General features: G+C 41.8%; 1 protein-coding gene across 3 annotated transcripts in view; it reads right to left on the minus strand.

Moving 5' to 3' along the window:
• GRID1 (glutamate ionotropic receptor delta type subunit 1) overlaps positions 1 to 17136 on the minus strand; it is an 876503-nt gene that overhangs the window by 44961 nt on the left and 814406 nt on the right. For all 3 annotated transcript variants that reach the window (XM_038744273.1, XM_038744274.1, XM_038744276.1), the window contains exon 13: positions 10202 to 10397. In XM_038744273.1, the coding sequence (XP_038600201.1) occupies positions 10202 to 10397 (196 nt within the window). The remainder of the gene's footprint in view (positions 1 to 10201; positions 10398 to 17136) is intronic.

Raw genomic sequence — 17136 nt, forward strand, 5'->3', positions numbered from 1 at the left:
AAAATGTCTCTGGAAGATTATCATTGACTGAAATTTCCTCTAGGTCCTATCTAAATTAACCTCCATTAACTATGGTATTTATTAACTGTTTACTATGTGCCAAGCACTGTACTAAGCAATGGGGTGGATACAAGTAAATCGGGTTGGTCACAGTCCCTGTCTCAAGTGGGGCTCACAGTCTCAAACCCCAAATCTGGAGGGAAAGGAATAAAAAATAAAAGCATTAGCTGCTTTTTATCGTTTATATTCTTCTCTACTCTTCAAATGGACAAAGGAAAATACTAAACATCTTAAATTATCAGTTTGCTGCAGGAAAATAGATATTTGGAGGAAACATCTGTAGTTGTATCATGTCTAGTCATCAATTAGTGGTGGGACGGAAAACCCCACATTTTACCTTGTCTTAATTCAGTTCTCTTTGAAATCTATTTAAAGCCTCGGGGGATATTTATGAACTGGTAATAACAAAACCTCAATAACTTGTGGATTAGAAAAACAGGCCCCTTTAAAAATTAAAAATCCTCCCAATTCCCTCTTCCCTATAACTACTCTCTTCTCCCTCCCCACTCAATTACAGCCTTCAGTGCTTTTAAGAAAATTTTCCTTCCTCAATTCCAATCCATTGCTCACACCATTATGTTATCCCCTCTTGAGTCTGTGCTTACCCTACCAAAGTGACTATGTGTAATTTTGTGTTGGCTTTTCAACCTATCACCCTTAGACTTCAATGGGCACCCCCTTTTTATGGTACTCTTTAAGTGCTTACTATGTGCCAGGTGCTAAGCCCTGGGGTAGATAATGCTAATAGAGTTGGACACCATACCTGTCCCACATGGGGCTCATAGTCTTAATCCCCATTTTACAGATGAGGTAACAGACATAGAGAAGTGAAGAGACTTGCCCAAGATCACACAGCAGACAAGTGGCAAAACCAAGATTCCCAGGCTCTTCTGATTCCCAACCCTATTATGAGAAGCAGTGTGGCTCAGTGGAAAGAGCAAGGGCTTTGGAGTCAGAGGTCATGGGTTCAAATCCTGGCTCTGCCAATTACCAGCTGTGTGACTTTGGGCAAGTCACAACTTCTCTGGGCCTCCGTTCCCTCATCTGTAAAATGGGGATGAAGACTGTGAGCCCTCCGTGGGACAACCTCATTACCTTGTAAACTCCCCAGTGTTTAGAACAGTGCTTTGCACACAGTAAGTGCTTAATAAATGCTATCATTATTATTATTAATATTGTAACCTCCCCAGCACTTAGAACAGTGCTTTGCACATAGTAAGCACTTAATAAATGCCATTATTATTATTATTATTATTATTATTATTATTATGCTCTATCCACTAGGCCATGCTGCCCTCTTGCCCTGAGGTTAATAAGTGGATGAAAAAGAACTTTGGAGAAGAACTGAGAATCTCAGAAAAGCAAAGGCAATGATACGTATCACAGAACAAGCCCCAATCACTCACACAGAACCATGTATCTTTGGGCCTATGGGCCAGATATGTCCAGAAGTGAAATAATAGTTTCAAAGTCACTGACGTCCAATTCCTTAAGTTCCTCTGTTGGGGGGCCGAGATGGAAGAAACGTACCATCACCTTTACAACGATACTCAAAAGTCCTTTTTAAAAAATAGACTTTCCTCAACTTGGAGAGACAGTGAGGTGGTAGTGGTAAAAGTGGTTGTTGTTCTTTATATAAAGACTGTGAACCCCACGTGGGACAACCTGATTAACTTGTGTCTACCCCAGCACTAAGCAGCGTGGCTTAGTGGAAAGAGCACAGGCTTGGGAGTCAGAGGTCGTGGGTTTTAATCCCCGCGCCTGTCATCTGTCAGCTGTGTGACTTTGGGCAAGTCACTTAACTTCTCTGTGCCTCAGTTACCTCATCTGTAAAATGGGGATTAAGACTGTGAGTCCCACATGGGACAATCTGATAACTTTGTATCTACCCCAGTGCTTAGAACAGTACCTTGCACATATTAAGCGCTTAACAAATACCATCATTATTATTATTATTATTATTAACAGTGCTTGGCACATAGTAAGTACTTAATAAATACCATCATTATTATTATTATTATAGAAAAGGCTGCTCACAATGAAATGAAAAGACCAGTCCCAAATCGACTAGATCGTAAGCTTCTTGAGAGCAGCTATCATGCCCAACTCTTAGAACAGTCCCCAGCACTTAGAACATTTCTTGGCATATCATAAACACTTAACAAATACCATAATTATTATTATCATGCCTATCAACTCTATTTCACTGTACTCTGTCAAGTGCTTAGTGCGTACTCTGCACAGAGTAAGTGCTCAAAAAATACCACTGACTGATGGACAATGAACATAAAACATACAAGAGAAGCAGAGAAGCAGCATGGCTCAATGGAAAGAGCCCGGGCTTTGGAGTCAGAGGTCATGGGTTCAAATCCTGGCTCCAACACTTGTCAGCTGTGTGACTTTGGGCAAATCACTTCACCTCTTTGGGCCTCAGTTACCTCATCTGTAAAATGGGGATGAAGACTGTGAGCCCCCTGCGGGACAACCTGATCACCTTGTAACCTCCATTGCGCTTAGAACAGTGCCTTGCACATAGTAAGTGCTTAATAAATACTATCATTATGCTATCATTATCATCAAATGTCTATCCTCTGTCTTGCACACATATTCACTATGTGCTGGGCCTGATGCTGTTTTTGAATTTTCTTCACTAGTTTATGATCCCCCTTGGATGTTCAGCTCTCAAGCTATTGTTCCTTTCTTGATTTCAGCACACTCCAAAGGCGTATCTATTTCTGTTGAATCTCTACATCCAGCTGCATTCTACCTTGTCCTTAAAACTTTCCACTTCCCTCATCTGTAAAATGGGAATGAAGACTGGGAGCCCCAAATGGGACAACCTGATTACCTTGTATCTCCCCTAGCATATAGAACAGTGCTTGGCACATAGTAGGCACTTAACAAATATCCTCATTTTTTTATATAGCAGAATTATGTGACAGTACTAGAGTCTGTGTTGCCGATAGAAAAATTAATTAAATCATTATCTTCCTTATTAAGCTAGCTAGAAGCATTAATCATCTTAGGGAGAGGATATTTTCAGGTAATAAGCTTGTCCTCTAGACTGTAAGCTCATTGCATAACAGGGAATATGTCTGTTCTATTGATAGATTGTACTCTCCCAAGTGCTTAGTACAGTTCTCTGCACACAGGAAACGCTCAAGAAATCCGATCGACTGACTGTCTCCTGGAGTCCAAAATGACTCATGAACCTCTTGCAGTAGGAAATGCTTCCCGAGAAGACTTCTCCTTGGGTAAGATCTTGACCATTTGGTATAATGAGGAAAGTTCCCCAAAGAGACAACAATGGAGCAGTGCAAATGTATACTTAAAGGCTGGGAAAGACGCTGGAAGGCAGTACAGAGTGAATTTAGGTGGAACTGTTGCCAACTCTGAAAGGCAACACTAGATTATGTTCACAGGAGCTATACAAGAGTTAGATCAGTATCCAAAATAAGCAAGACGCGTAGTGTCATTAGCAATTTGGAGTCTGTGTTCTCCCTTTACAATCCAGTTATCCACTGAGTGGAAAAAAAAAACTCAGTCGTTTGATTGTATCCTCCAAGGTTCTTTCCTCCCAGAAAAATACGATCTCTGAAACAAGCAACTTGTCTATTTATTCAAAGGACTCAATGGGCTGCGAAGATTGACATTTAAACCATTAAAGTCGCATTTTATTTGACAGTGTTATTAAATATTAAGTCTGATTTATGTAAAAGTTTAATCAAATGGCAGCCCAGGTTAGCTGCAGCTCTGCACAGCAAATGGGTTATGCTGGATATCATATTACTGCGTTGATCAAGCTAAGAAAAGAAAAATCCCAACAGTTACATTAATATCTGACTTCACTTGACAAAGTTATTATCATATAAATTTAAACCACTTGCAAGCACAGAACCAATGCCTAAAGTTTCCCTAATTGATTTCCTTAACAGTTTGAAAATGCAAAGAGTAAACACAGTCTTAAATAAAGCCAGCTTCAGAGGACAGAAACTCTTAGTGGGCTTTTAAAATATCTGTGTTTGCATTCATCTTGATACTTTGAAGATAGAATGAGTAAGGGATTTAAAACAACAGAGGCAAAGACAATATACTTTCAGGTGGGGGAAAATAGGTTTTTCAATTAAGATGGGAAATTTGATATGCCAAACAAACTGTGCAAGGCCACAAGAAGAGCTGAAACACAGAATCTTGGGACTGAAAAGAGCTTCCATGGGTCATCTTGTCTAATCTCTGGTTGCAGATCACATTGAACTTTTATGTCCCCAGACAAATAGTTGTTTCTCTCATTCTAAGAATGAGGAGGGATGGATTTGAAAGCCCTCTATTACTAATTATTATTAATTAATTAATTTCTAAAGCCTAAGTGCCCTTGCAATCATGAGAGTCTTCTACAATCATGAGTCTTCCTATCATCAAAGCTAACACTGCTGTACCACATATTGAACTTATTTCCTTCTGCTCTGACATCATAATTAACAGCACCCAGCCAGTTCCCACTCTTCCTTTTTATCAGGAGCAGAATGAGGTCATGGTTGATCAAGACCCCTCATTCAGAATTCAACCCTTTGTGGAGAATGTAGATACTTCTCATTCCTTAAACATCTGCTGGCACTCTCCCCAGCTCAGTGAGGTTATTTTTAAGCTCAACAGCAAGTGTAATGAAGGAACAGCATGGGGGAAGGTTACCTATCCAAATGGCTGCATGGGATGGGGTCAGTTGCCCATTTTGGCCAAAATTTCAAACAGCCACGCCCCTAAATCTATTGCTTCGATCCTTTTCCCTTCCTTCACAGTCCAAGTTGTTTTACCCAATTAATAAAGGCCAATAATCTCCTCTGCTTCTTTGTCAGATTCTGTCCACCTTTTTTAAATGAAAAAGCTCAGCAGAAGAGAGGTATAATAAAATGTAGGAATTCACAGTGAAGCAAAATAGAATGGGGAAATTAGGGTTGGAAGAAGAAGACCGTTTGAAACTATCCAGAATACTTCAATAACCCCTCTCCAAACCAGAGAAATTAAAGTGATCACTTTAGCGTTCAAGTTATTGAGTTTTTAACAGTGAAATCCTACCTGAGGGTCAGGACAATGTCTGATTTTGGTTATTTTTTATAGTATTAATATTATTGGATTTCAGTGTTTACCATATGTCAAGCACTGTTCTAAGCACTAGGATAGATACAAGGTAGGACACAGTTCCTGTCTCACATGGGGCTCACAGTCTAAGGGGCATAATTGGGGTATGTGTGTCCCTTGGAATGAAGGGTGCCCAGCTAAATACTGACCCATGTCAAGGAAGAGTTTGTCAGTGGGGGCCCTTTGCCTCCAGAGGTCTGAGCCCTTAGACAAAGTCGTACTAGGAAAAGATTATGATTAAAAGTTGGCTTGTTGAACCAAGCTGAGTCAACTTTGCAGTTAAGACTATTCTTCCAAACAAGTGACCTGACATAACCACTTGCTCCTGTTTCCGAAGAAGTGTGGAGATGTTTCAGCTCTTCCAAAGACATTGGGAGTCTGGATTTTCTCATGTATCTTTGTCTGTTGTCATTCTCTGAACACCCCTTTGGCTTTTTCTGTTTGCCCTGGTTCCAAGAGGATGAGGGAAAACTCAGGGGCCCAAACAGAAGAGATCCACTACCTCAGGTATCAAGTCACTGCTCTGCTATGTAGGAGGGCAGCATTAAAGAAAGCTTCTCGCTTTCAGTGAATCTTGCTTATTTTCATTTATTTATTATTTATTTTTATGGTATTTGTTAAGAGCTATGTAGCAGGTACTGTGCTAATCATTGGGGTGGATATATGCTAATAAGGTTGGACACTGTCCCTGTCCCACATAGGGCTCACAGTCCTAAATCCCCATTTCACAGATGAGGTAACTGAAGCAGAGAAAAGTGACATGACAAGCCCAAGGTCACACTCCGAACAAGTGGTGGAGATGGGATTAGAACCCAGGTCCTCTGACTCACAGGCCTGTGTTCTATCCAGTAAGATGCAAAGCTGTCCCAAAGCATAAAACCGTGGGATAAAAGAACTTTCCAATAGTGCCCAGCATTTTCCCTGAAAGGGAGGCAAGAAAACAAAGGCTGTCAGATCCTCCCAACAAAGGTTTTGGGGATTTTCCTTTTCCTGAAATTTTCTGAATTCAGGCAAATTCTGGATATTAAAAAAAAAAAGAAAAGAGTAGGTCTCAGGATTACCCAACCCCAAGAGAATGATTAATCTTGACTGTCTCAGCTTGTTGTGGGCCAGGAACATGTCTATCAACTGTTGTACTCTTCCTAGTGCTTAATAAAGTGATCTGTACACAGTAAGCATTCAAGAAATAAAACTGATTGATTGATTGATTGCATTCACTGATCACTGGCTAAGCCTCCACTCTGCTTTGGGTTAAGGGAGTACGGTTTTTGCCCCCAACAAGGATCGACTCTTCTGCTAGCACTGGTTCTGAGTGAAACTGGTTCACTCACCATGGCCAGTGCTGCCATTCTCTGGGAGATACTGGGTCACAGCATGCGGCCTCAGCCTGCCTGAAGGTCTGTGTGAAGGAGCCGGGTAATCACTAACGCTGAGCAAAGTGAGAGTACAGTCTCATAAGCAATTTCACTTTCCCACTTAAAGTGGTTTCAAGTCATTAAAAGCCTGTAGCACTCCCAGGGAAAAAAAAAAAAATCAGCAGCTATTCAAGGTTATCCTGCATGCCAAGCCAGCACATTTGGTTTTAGTATCAATTAGATACAGCCCCACTAGCAAGCGTTAGCTGAAAATGAAACCAAGCCACCTCAGAGCAGCTGAAAAATTGCAAGTTTGATTGTTCTTCCGTTTCAAGAAAAAAGCCTTTTTTGGATATCACCAGATTGCGTTCTTCTCAGGTTTTGACGTACCATAAAATACAGACTCTTATTCCCTTCAAGGGTAAGAGAAGCAGCATGGCTCAGTGGAAAGAGCACGGGCTTTGGAGTCAGAGGTCATGGGTTCAAACCCCAGCGCTGCCAATTGTCAGCTGTGTGACTTTGGGCAAGTCACTTAACTTCTCTGTGCTTCAGTTACCTCATCTGTAAAATGGGGATTAAGACTGTGAGCCCCCTCTGGGACAATCTGGTCACCTTGTAACCTCTCCAGCGCTTAGAATAGTGCTTTGTACATAGTAAGTGCTTAATAAATGCCATCATTACTATTATTATTATTACCGTCAGTTTAACACCACCACCAAGCCCTCTCTCTTTATTCATTCATTCAATTGTATTTATTGAGCACTTGTGTGCAAAGCACTGCACTAAGCACTTGGAAAGTACAATTCGACAACAAACAGAGACAATCCCTACTCAACAAAGGATTTGTGAGTTCTGGGTTTATGATTCAGGATTTTCTTTGGGGCAACAGCTTCTCTTTCCTTGGCCATTTCAGATAGAGTTTGCACTATTAATGGTACCTCAGTTGTGGCTACTTCTCCAAGGAAAGGGTTGTCTGGACTGTGCACTCGTTGTGTGCCGGGGATGTCTGCTATATTGGTATACTGTACTCTCCCAAATGCAGAGTACAGTGCTCTGCACATGGTAAGCACTCAATAAGTAAGATTGACTGACTGACTGCAGGTGAGGAACTTAACCCAATTTATCCCTATTCGTGTGGAGATGGAATATAGGGTCAACAAGAAAAGATTCAAACCAAATGGTAGATTTCAAGCATTTTGATTTCCTAATACCAACACAAAGACCGTGCTTACAAAATGTTAAAAAAAAGTTTTTACTTCCCACAAAGCACGGAGGGAGGCCCTGCCTTCTTATTCTGGGGGGCATTTTTCAGAGGTTGAAAATGAGGTACAGAGAGGTAGAATAACTGGCCTCCTCTCTGATCTCCCATCCTCCTGTCTCTCCCCACTTCAGTCTATATTTCACTCTACTGCCCAGATTATCTCTGTACAGAAACACTCTGGGCATGTCACTCCCCTCCTCAAAAATCTCTAGTGGTCATCTGTCAACCCACGAATTAAGCAGAAAATCCTCACTCTCGGCTTCAAGGTTCTCCACCACCTTGCCCCCTCCTACCTCACCTCCCTTCTCTCCTACAGCCCAGCTCACACCCTTTGCTCCTCTGCCACTAACCTCCTCACCGTGCCTCGTTCTCACCTGTCCTGCTGTCGACCCCCAGCCTACGTCCTTCCCCTGGCCTGGAATGCCCTCCCTCCACATATCCACCAAACTAGCTCTCTTCCTCCCTTCAACGGCCTACTGAGAGCTCACCTCCTCCAGGAGGCCTTTCCAGACTGAGCCCCCTTTTTCCTCTCCTCCTCCCCCCCACCAGCCCTACCTCTTTCCCCTCCCCACAGCACTTGTATATATTTGTACAGACTGATTACTGTATTTATTTTACTTGTATATATTTACTGTATTTATTTTGTTAATGATGTGCATATAGCTATATTTCTATTCATTATGACGGTTTTGACACCTGTCCACATGTTTTGGTTTGTTGTCTGTCTCCCCCCTTCTAGACTGTGAGCCTGTTGTTGGGTAGGGACCATCTCTAATGTTGCCTACTTGTACTTTCCAAGCACTTACTACAGTGTTCTGCACACAGAAGTGCTCAATAAATACGATTGAATGAATGAATGAATGGCCAAATATCACTCAGAAAATCCATGAAAGATCGGAAAACTGAATTCATATCTCCTGAAACAACTTAGAACCCTTCTCCTCTCCCTTCCTCCAATGCCATAACCACTCTCCCCACCACAAGAGTCAGCACCTCTAGATTTGGGGCCATTTGTTGGTGATGCTGCTGCTGATTCATTCATTCAATCCTATTTTTTGAGCACTTACTGTGTGCAAAGCACTTTATTAAGTGCTTGGGAGAGCACAATATAACAACAAACAGACACATTCCTGCCCACACTGGGGTTGGTTTCTGTCTATGTGAGAGTCTTTGCCAGAATAACATGTTCTAGCCCCTCACCCAGAGCTGGCTTCAGACCATCCTGATGTGCAGAAAATTTTGCACACTGATGGAGCCTCCTGTCTCTGGGCTGAGAATCTTTGAGAAGATATTGGTCATAATGATAGTAGTTTGAACAATACCACTCACCCTCTCTTGCCCGCCCTGAGTCATGTTCCCACTGGGGCTTGGCATGCAATGAGCAAGTGGGTAGGCAGAGTTGCAATGTATCATGATTTTATATCTATATATATGTATATATATATATATATATATATACATATATATAGATATATATATTTATAAAATGAATGAACAAATGGATAAGTGCATAATAATGTTGTAATCCCCAAAGGCAATGGGGGTTTAATCAGAAAGTTCTCCTGAGGGAGTTGACATTTTACTAGGGCTTTGAAAGACAGGACCTTCATGTTTTGGAGAAGCGAAGAAAGGAAGGCATTCCAGAAAACAAGTCAAAACACAAATTTAGGGTACCAAGCAGAACCAGAGCAGAAGCTAATTTACACCATGAAAACCCTTTCAGGTATCAAAACCTACTGGTTATTTCATCATTCGATGAACCAATCAATGGTGCTTATTGAGCACTTATTGTGTGCAGAGCACCATACTAAACATTTGGTAGAGTATACTACACAGAGTTGGAAGACACGATCTCTGGCCTCAAGAAGCTGGGTATGGAGGAGTGGGACAGAGAGGGACTCCATAAGGCCAGTCGAGAGGCGTCGATTCAGACCTTTCTAACTCTCCTTTCCTCTCATTCATTCATTCATTCAATCGTATTTATTGAGCACTTACTGTGTGCAGAGCACCGTACTAAGTGCTTGGGAAATACAAGTTGGCAACATAACTCTCAAACTATGATGAGGTCATGAAATATAATAATGATGATGATGGCATTTGTTAAGTGTTTACTATGTGTAAAACACTGTTCTAAGTGCTGTGGGGGGATACAAGGTGATCAGGTTGTCCCACATGGGGCTCACAGTCTTAATCCCCATTTTACAGAGGAGGTAACTGAGGATCAGAGAAGCTAAGTAACTTGCCTAAAGTCACACAGCAGACATGGGAAGGAGCTGGGATTAGAACCCATGATCTCTGACTCCCAAGCCTGGGCTCTTTCCAAAGAGCCACGCGGCTTTCTCCATATGCAGCAAACGCAACATACACCCTCCCTGCAAAATCCCCTTACCTTCCTGATGCCTTCAGATGGATTGGAGACGCAATTGTCAGCCCCGTTGTTCTTACTAATGGTCCTCCAGAGCTCCGCAAATGTGTTATCCTGCTCCAGTGGATTGGTGCCTTTGGCTTTAAAGTATTCATAGACGGCAGAATCCTTGACTGTGCCGTAAGACAGATCCATTTGTTTGGCCAGATCCTGAAATGTTCTGAAATGCACAAAGGGAGTTGGGATGTTAACACCGAGAGGACTGTTGCAGAGATTTGGATTAGGTCTCCAAAGCGAAACAGCACGCTCCAATTAACCACACCACTGCAGGTCCTGCTGGCCCGTAAATATCGGTACATCCAAGAAGAGAACTGAGCCTCAACATCTTCCCTTCCAAATTCACTCCTCTGCCTATCTTTTTGTTTTTTCTTAATGGTATTTGTTAAACAGTGGAAAGAGCCTGGGCTTGGGAGTCAGAGGTCATGGATTCTAATCCTGGTTCCGCCATATATCTGCTGTGTGACCATGGGAAAGTCACTTAGCTTCTCTGATCCTCAGTTACCTCATCTGTAAAATGGGGATTATGACTATGAGCCCCATGTGGGACAACCTGATCACCTTGTATCCCCCCAGTGCTTAGAACAGTGCTTTGCACATAGTAAGTGCTTAATAAATCCCATCATTATTATAGTAAGCGCTTAACAAATGCCATCATTAATATTATCAAACACTTAATATGTCAAGCACTGTTCTAAGCACTGGGAAGATACAAGTTTATCAGGTAGGACACAGTCATTATCATCATCATCAATCGCATTTATTGAGTGCTTACTATGTGCAGAGCACTGTAGTAAGCGCTTGGGAAGTATAAATTGGCAATGTTTTGGAATGTTTGGAACATTTGGAACAGTCCCTGTTCCATTATTATCATTATGATTATGGTACTTGTTGAGTGCTTACTATGTGCCAAGCACTGATCTAAGCACTGGGGTAGATACAAGCAGTGTGGTCTAGTAGATAGAGCACAAGCCTGGGAGTCAGAATGTCATGGGTTCTAATACTGGCTCCGCCACTTGTCTGCTGTGTGATCTAGGGCAAGTCACTTAACTTCTCTGTACCTCAGTTCCCTCATCTGTAAAATGGGGGTTAAGACTGTGAGCCCCCCGTGAGACAACCTGATCACCTTGTAACCTCCCCAGTGCTTAGAACAGTGCCTGGCACATAGTAAGCACTTAACAAATACCATTATTATTATTATTATTATTATTATCACAAGTCAATCAACTTGAGCACAGCCGCTGTCCCACATGGGACTCACAGTCTTAATCCCCATTTTACAAATGAGGTAACTGAGACCCTAAGAAGTTAAGTGAGTTGCCCAAGGTCACACAGCAGACATGTGGCAGGCTTAGAACACGGGTTCTTCTGATTCCCAGGCCCATGCTCTATCCTCTAAGCCATCAAGCCATGTTGCTTCTCGACGAATAACTCTGTGCCATGTCCTTTGCAAGGACATTTCCCAAGAAAACTTTCTAATGCCATTCAAGTTCAATCAAGAAGACAACTTTTTCTGAACAAGGAGAAAGCTCAACTATCCATCTCTCAGGGCATAGAAACTGCCTTCTTCAAGCCCAATTTGTGAACTGGGCTCAGATATGGAAAATTCACTCTGGGGAAGGGAGAAAAGTGTCATCTAGTGATATCTGCATGCATGCATCCTGAGGAAGCAACGGAAGCCACAATGAAAATGCTCCTGACAAACTGCAAAAGGCCAGAAGAGGGAAGGTAAATCTAGGCAGGCAACTTTCAAATTTCAAAGGGCTTCTCGGTCTCTTTTGCAAGCTCTTCCTCTACCTCCTAATAATAATAATAATGGCATTTATTAAGCGCTTACTATGTGCAAAGCACTATTCTAAGTGCTGGGGAGGTTACAAGGTGATCAGGTTGTCCCACGGGGGGCTCACAGTCTTAATCCCCATTTTACAGATGAGGGAACTGAGGCACAGAGAAGTGAAGTGACTTGCCCAAAGTCACACAGCTGACAGTTGGCGGAGCCGGGATTTGAACCCATGACCTCTGACTCCAAAGCCCGGGCTCTTTCCAATAAACCACGCTGCTACCCTACCTGTGTGTCTCTCTCAAGGCTCTCTTCTGGGTCTCCTCTTCTCTAATCATTATATTCACTCCCTTGGGTAGCTCATCCAATCCACAGGTTCAAATACCTTTGCTATGTTGCTGATTTCCACATCTGCCTGACTTTCCATGACCTCTATACTCCTTTGAAATCTCACATTTCCTTCTGCCTTCAGCCTATCTCTACTTAAGCACTTAATAAATGCCATTATTATTATTATTATAGTTATTATTATGTCCAGAACAGAACTGAATCCCAACATCTTCCCTTCCAAATCCACTCAACTGCCTATCTTTTTTTTCTTAATGGTATTTGTTAAATACTTAGTATGTGTCAAGCACTGTTCTAAGCACTGAGAAGATACAAGTTTATCAGATTGAACACAGTCCCTGGTCCATATGGGACTCACAGTCTAAGTTCGTGGGAGGAGGATTTAAATTCCCATTTTACAGGTAACTGATGCACAGAGAAGTTAAGTGACTCGTCTAAGTTCACACATTAAGAACTTGGCTGAGCCAGGGTTAGAACCCAGGTCATCTGACTCACTGACTTGCACTCTTTCCACTTGGCCATGCTACTATCTTTCCCTTAACAGTTTGCAACAGCACCATTTTCCCATGCTCTGAAGCTTGCATCCTTGCTCCAGTCCGTGACTTCACCCTCTTTTTTGACCCCATATCAATCAATAATATCTATTAAGCACTTATTGTGTGCAGAGCACTGTACTAACTGCTAAAGAGAGTACAGCATATCAGAGTTAGTAGACACATTCCCTGCACACAGCGAGTTTACAGTCTAGAAGGGAATACAGACATTTATGTAAATAAATTAATTTTGGATGTATACAAAAGTGCTGTGGGACTGAGGGAGGGGTGAATAAAGGGTGTAAATCCAAGTACAAGGGTGATGCAGAAAGGACTGGAAGAAGAGGAAATGAGGACTTATTTGGGGAAGGTTTCTTGGAGGAGATGTGTTTTTCAGTCTCCTGCTAAATTCTGGTGGTTCTTTCATCACAACATTTCCAGAATTTCCGCCTAACAGCCACAACCCTGGTCCAGGCACTTATCATGTTGGCTTGAAAAAGTCTGTGAGCCTGTTGTTAGGTAGGGATTGTCTCTATCTGTTGCCAAATTTACTTTCCAAGGGCTTAGTACAGTGCTCTGCACACAGTAAGTGCTCGATAAATACGATTGAATGAATCCTTGCTGATCTACTTGTCTCCAATCAATCCCCTTCCAAACCCATATTTTATTCTGCTGCCTAGATCATCTTTCTAAAACATCATCCTGCAAACATCTCCGCACTCCTCAAATACGTCCAGTGGTTGCCCATTCCTCTCCTACATCAAGCAGACACTCCTGGACATTGGCCTGGCTTTAAGGCACTCAATCAACTCTCTCCCCATGACTTAACCATTCTCTTCTCCCACTACACCTATTTGGCTCTCTTCCTTCCTCAATATAAACAACTCACTATGTCTGCTCTTATTTCCCCTGCTACTGACCTCTTGATCACAATCTCCCAACTGCCTGGAACTCCTTCCAACAGACCATTGCTCTTCCAAACTTTAAAGACTTTTTGAAATCACATCTCCTCCCGGAAGCTTTCCCTGATTAATTTTAAATTCCCCCATATTATACCCAATTCTATTTCCTTCCCAAAATGTTTGGGTCAGTATTCTTCACTGTAAGCACTCAATTAGTACTACTGATTGACTGATTCTCTGTTTGGGGGAACAGCACAGTGAATCTGAGCAGGACATGAAGCTATTACCAGACTTAATCTTTCCCTAAACAAAGTGCTTTTGCTTATTCATTCATTCATTCATTCATTTACTCGTATTTTTTTAGTGCTAACTTTGTGCAGAGCACTGTACTAAGCATTTGGGAACACAATTTTGCACAAATAGAGACAATCCCTGCCCACAACAGGCTCACAGTCTGGAAGGGGGTAAGACAGACATCAAAACAAGTAAACAGGCATCAGTAGCACTATTATAAACAAAAAGAATGATAGATATATACACAACATTAATAAAAATAAATATAATTATAAATATGTACATATATACACAAGTACTTGGGGCGGGAAGGGGGGCAGAGCAAAGAAAGCAAGTCGGGGCAATGGGGAGGGAAGCTGGGCATGTCACCCCCCCTTCTTCTAAAATCTCCAGTGGTTGACTATCAACTTCTGTAACTCATTTGTCCCGACTAAGCCCCCCTTTTCCTCTGCTCCACCTCCCCTCGCCCTGACTCGCTCCCTTTGCTCTACCCGCCTCAGTGACCCCGATGTTTATAGAACCTATTCCACGTGCCTTTGCAGAAAAACAGTGCAGACAGGAACATACAGAGCAAGCAGTGTGGCTTAGTGGAAAGAGCATGGGCTTGGCAGTCAGAGGACATGGGCTCTAATCCCGGCTCCACCACTTGTCTGTTGTGTGACCTTGGGCAATCCACTTTACTTCTCTGTGCCTCAGTTACCTCATCTGTAAAATGGGGATTAAGACTGTGAGCCTCACGTGGGACAAACTGATGACCTTGTATCTTCCCCAGCGCTTAGAACAGTGCGTGGCACATAATAAGCAATTAACAAATACCGTAATTACTATTGTTATTATTAACACATCCCTGACTTTCTGAATATCATTCAATGGCAGGAATGAAAATCTTAAATCAATCAACCATTTGTATATATTGAGTGCTTACTCTGTGCACAGCACAAACTCTACAAGCAGGGTTAGCGTCATTTTACCTATAGAGCCTAGTTCAGTGCTAAGTATATAGTACATAATAAATGTTAGTTGACTGGCATTCTGCTATTTGGATGTGTAAGTCCATTATGGATATCAGGAGAGTTGTACTTCCCAAGCGCTTAGTACAGTGCTCTGCACACAGTAAGCGCTCAATAAATACGATTAAATGAATGAATGAATGAGAGTACAATACAATAGAGTTGGTAGACATATTCCCTGCCCATAAGGAACTTAAAGGATATAATGGAGAAAATATCTCCATGGGAACTACACAATGGAAATAGCATGGCAGGACATTATATTTATGGAATCCCAAAATGCTCAAAGGACCTAGAGGAGCTCTAAATTAAGGAATGATCAATTTTCTGTTCAAAATGGCCAGGGATCATATTTTATAGAGTTTTGAAATTTGGCTCACATTTGCAGGACTGGTATAATCTGGAATGAAATCCTGGGGAATATCTTTTCTCTTTCTACTGGGCTTCACACATTCACACATTACAACTCCCAGGTTTACATAAACATTAACATGAAGCATAGAAATGGGTGTATCTATGGGCAGAGACAAAAACCCACATGATCATGTGTTTTTGAGTTCCCATCTTTGTATGGATACATCCATTCTCCTAGCTTGTACTGGGTATGGTATTCAGACTCTGACAGATGACACAGGATGTCTGAAGGAACCACATACATATTACAGATAACTATAACTATTACAGATGTTCCTAATAACTATTACAGATGTTCCTTCTAGCCCCCCTCCTTAGTAACCACTTGTTTTTACCTAAAGCAGTTCCCATGGGGATGAATTCTATCTTCCTACCCCTTACTCCTAATAGAATGGAAGCACGTTTTGTTTGCTTTGAAACTATAATATTCAAGCTTCTTTGGGTGCCTCCTTGGCTGTCAGATATTGTGACTAACTCAGTGTTTGCCCAGTCCCTTCACCTTATTTTTAGTCTCTTTTAATCCTATCCCCTCTCAGCCTGCTTCTTTCTAGACTGAAGTGTCATTAATCTATTCAGTCTCCTTTAACACTGGAAACAGCTCCATCACTCTGATCATCCTGGTTAGCTTTCTCAGTTCCTTTTCTACCTATATGGTGTCCTTCATTTGCCCATACAAGATGGTGTAGCAGGCAAATTCACACCCATCAACAGTGCACAGCAGTGTTCACTTTGCACGAAAGACAAAGGAAAACATGATATAAGAAATCCAATGAAGAAATGTTTCTAATTATTGTTCATCATTTATATTTAATTGAAGCAAGATGTTCCATTGCTTGGAGGGCCCCAAGGGTTGTTACTCTGTTGTAATTTTCTTCTGATGAAAGAAAAAAAGAATTCACACTTTTTATTTTCCTCATGGTAATAAAAACAAACACAAAGCTTTGATGAATGGGAAACATCAGGATGAATTACACAGTGGTTCTAAATAGTGCATGGCTCTAAATGACTGTAGTTCCCACCAATGCAAAACAGATATACAACTGTCAGAAAGACCCAACCTTAGGCTTACAGCCAGCACTGGATATGGTAATTTCCACTTTCCTATTAGCACTTGTTCTCTGGGTTTCCAGGATTCAGGCAAGACAGAAAGGACCCCTTAGGAGAGGCTAATAATAATATTGATGATGATATTTGTTAAGTGCTTACTAAGTGTCAAGCACTAAACAAAGCACAGGGGTAGATATAAGATAATCAGGTCAGACAGTCCCTGATCCCAAATGAGGCTTACAGTCAAAGTGGGAGGGAGAACAATCCAAATGACTTCAGTATTCTTTCCTGTTGAGCCTCACCATTCCTTCATTATATATTCAAACCATAGCCAATCCTCCAGGAAAATCCTAATCTCTCTTCCTGATCCCATCTACTGATATCATTGGTGAATTCAGATCTAACTGTGTGATGATGTAGATCTGGGCCCCTATTCCTTCCTTCCTCCCATCACATCTCCTGCTTCCCTCGTCATCCTCCCAACTTCTCTCAGTTCAGGGGACTCCAATAAGCAAGATTTTGGATCCTGGGCCTCTGGTCCATGGCAACAGGGCCGAGGAATTGAATTTGCCTG

The sequence above is a fragment of the Tachyglossus aculeatus genome, chromosome 3 (assembly GCF_015852505.1).
Source record: "Tachyglossus aculeatus isolate mTacAcu1 chromosome 3, mTacAcu1.pri, whole genome shotgun sequence".
In the NCBI taxonomy this organism is placed as follows: domain Eukaryota; kingdom Metazoa; phylum Chordata; class Mammalia; order Monotremata; family Tachyglossidae; genus Tachyglossus; species Tachyglossus aculeatus.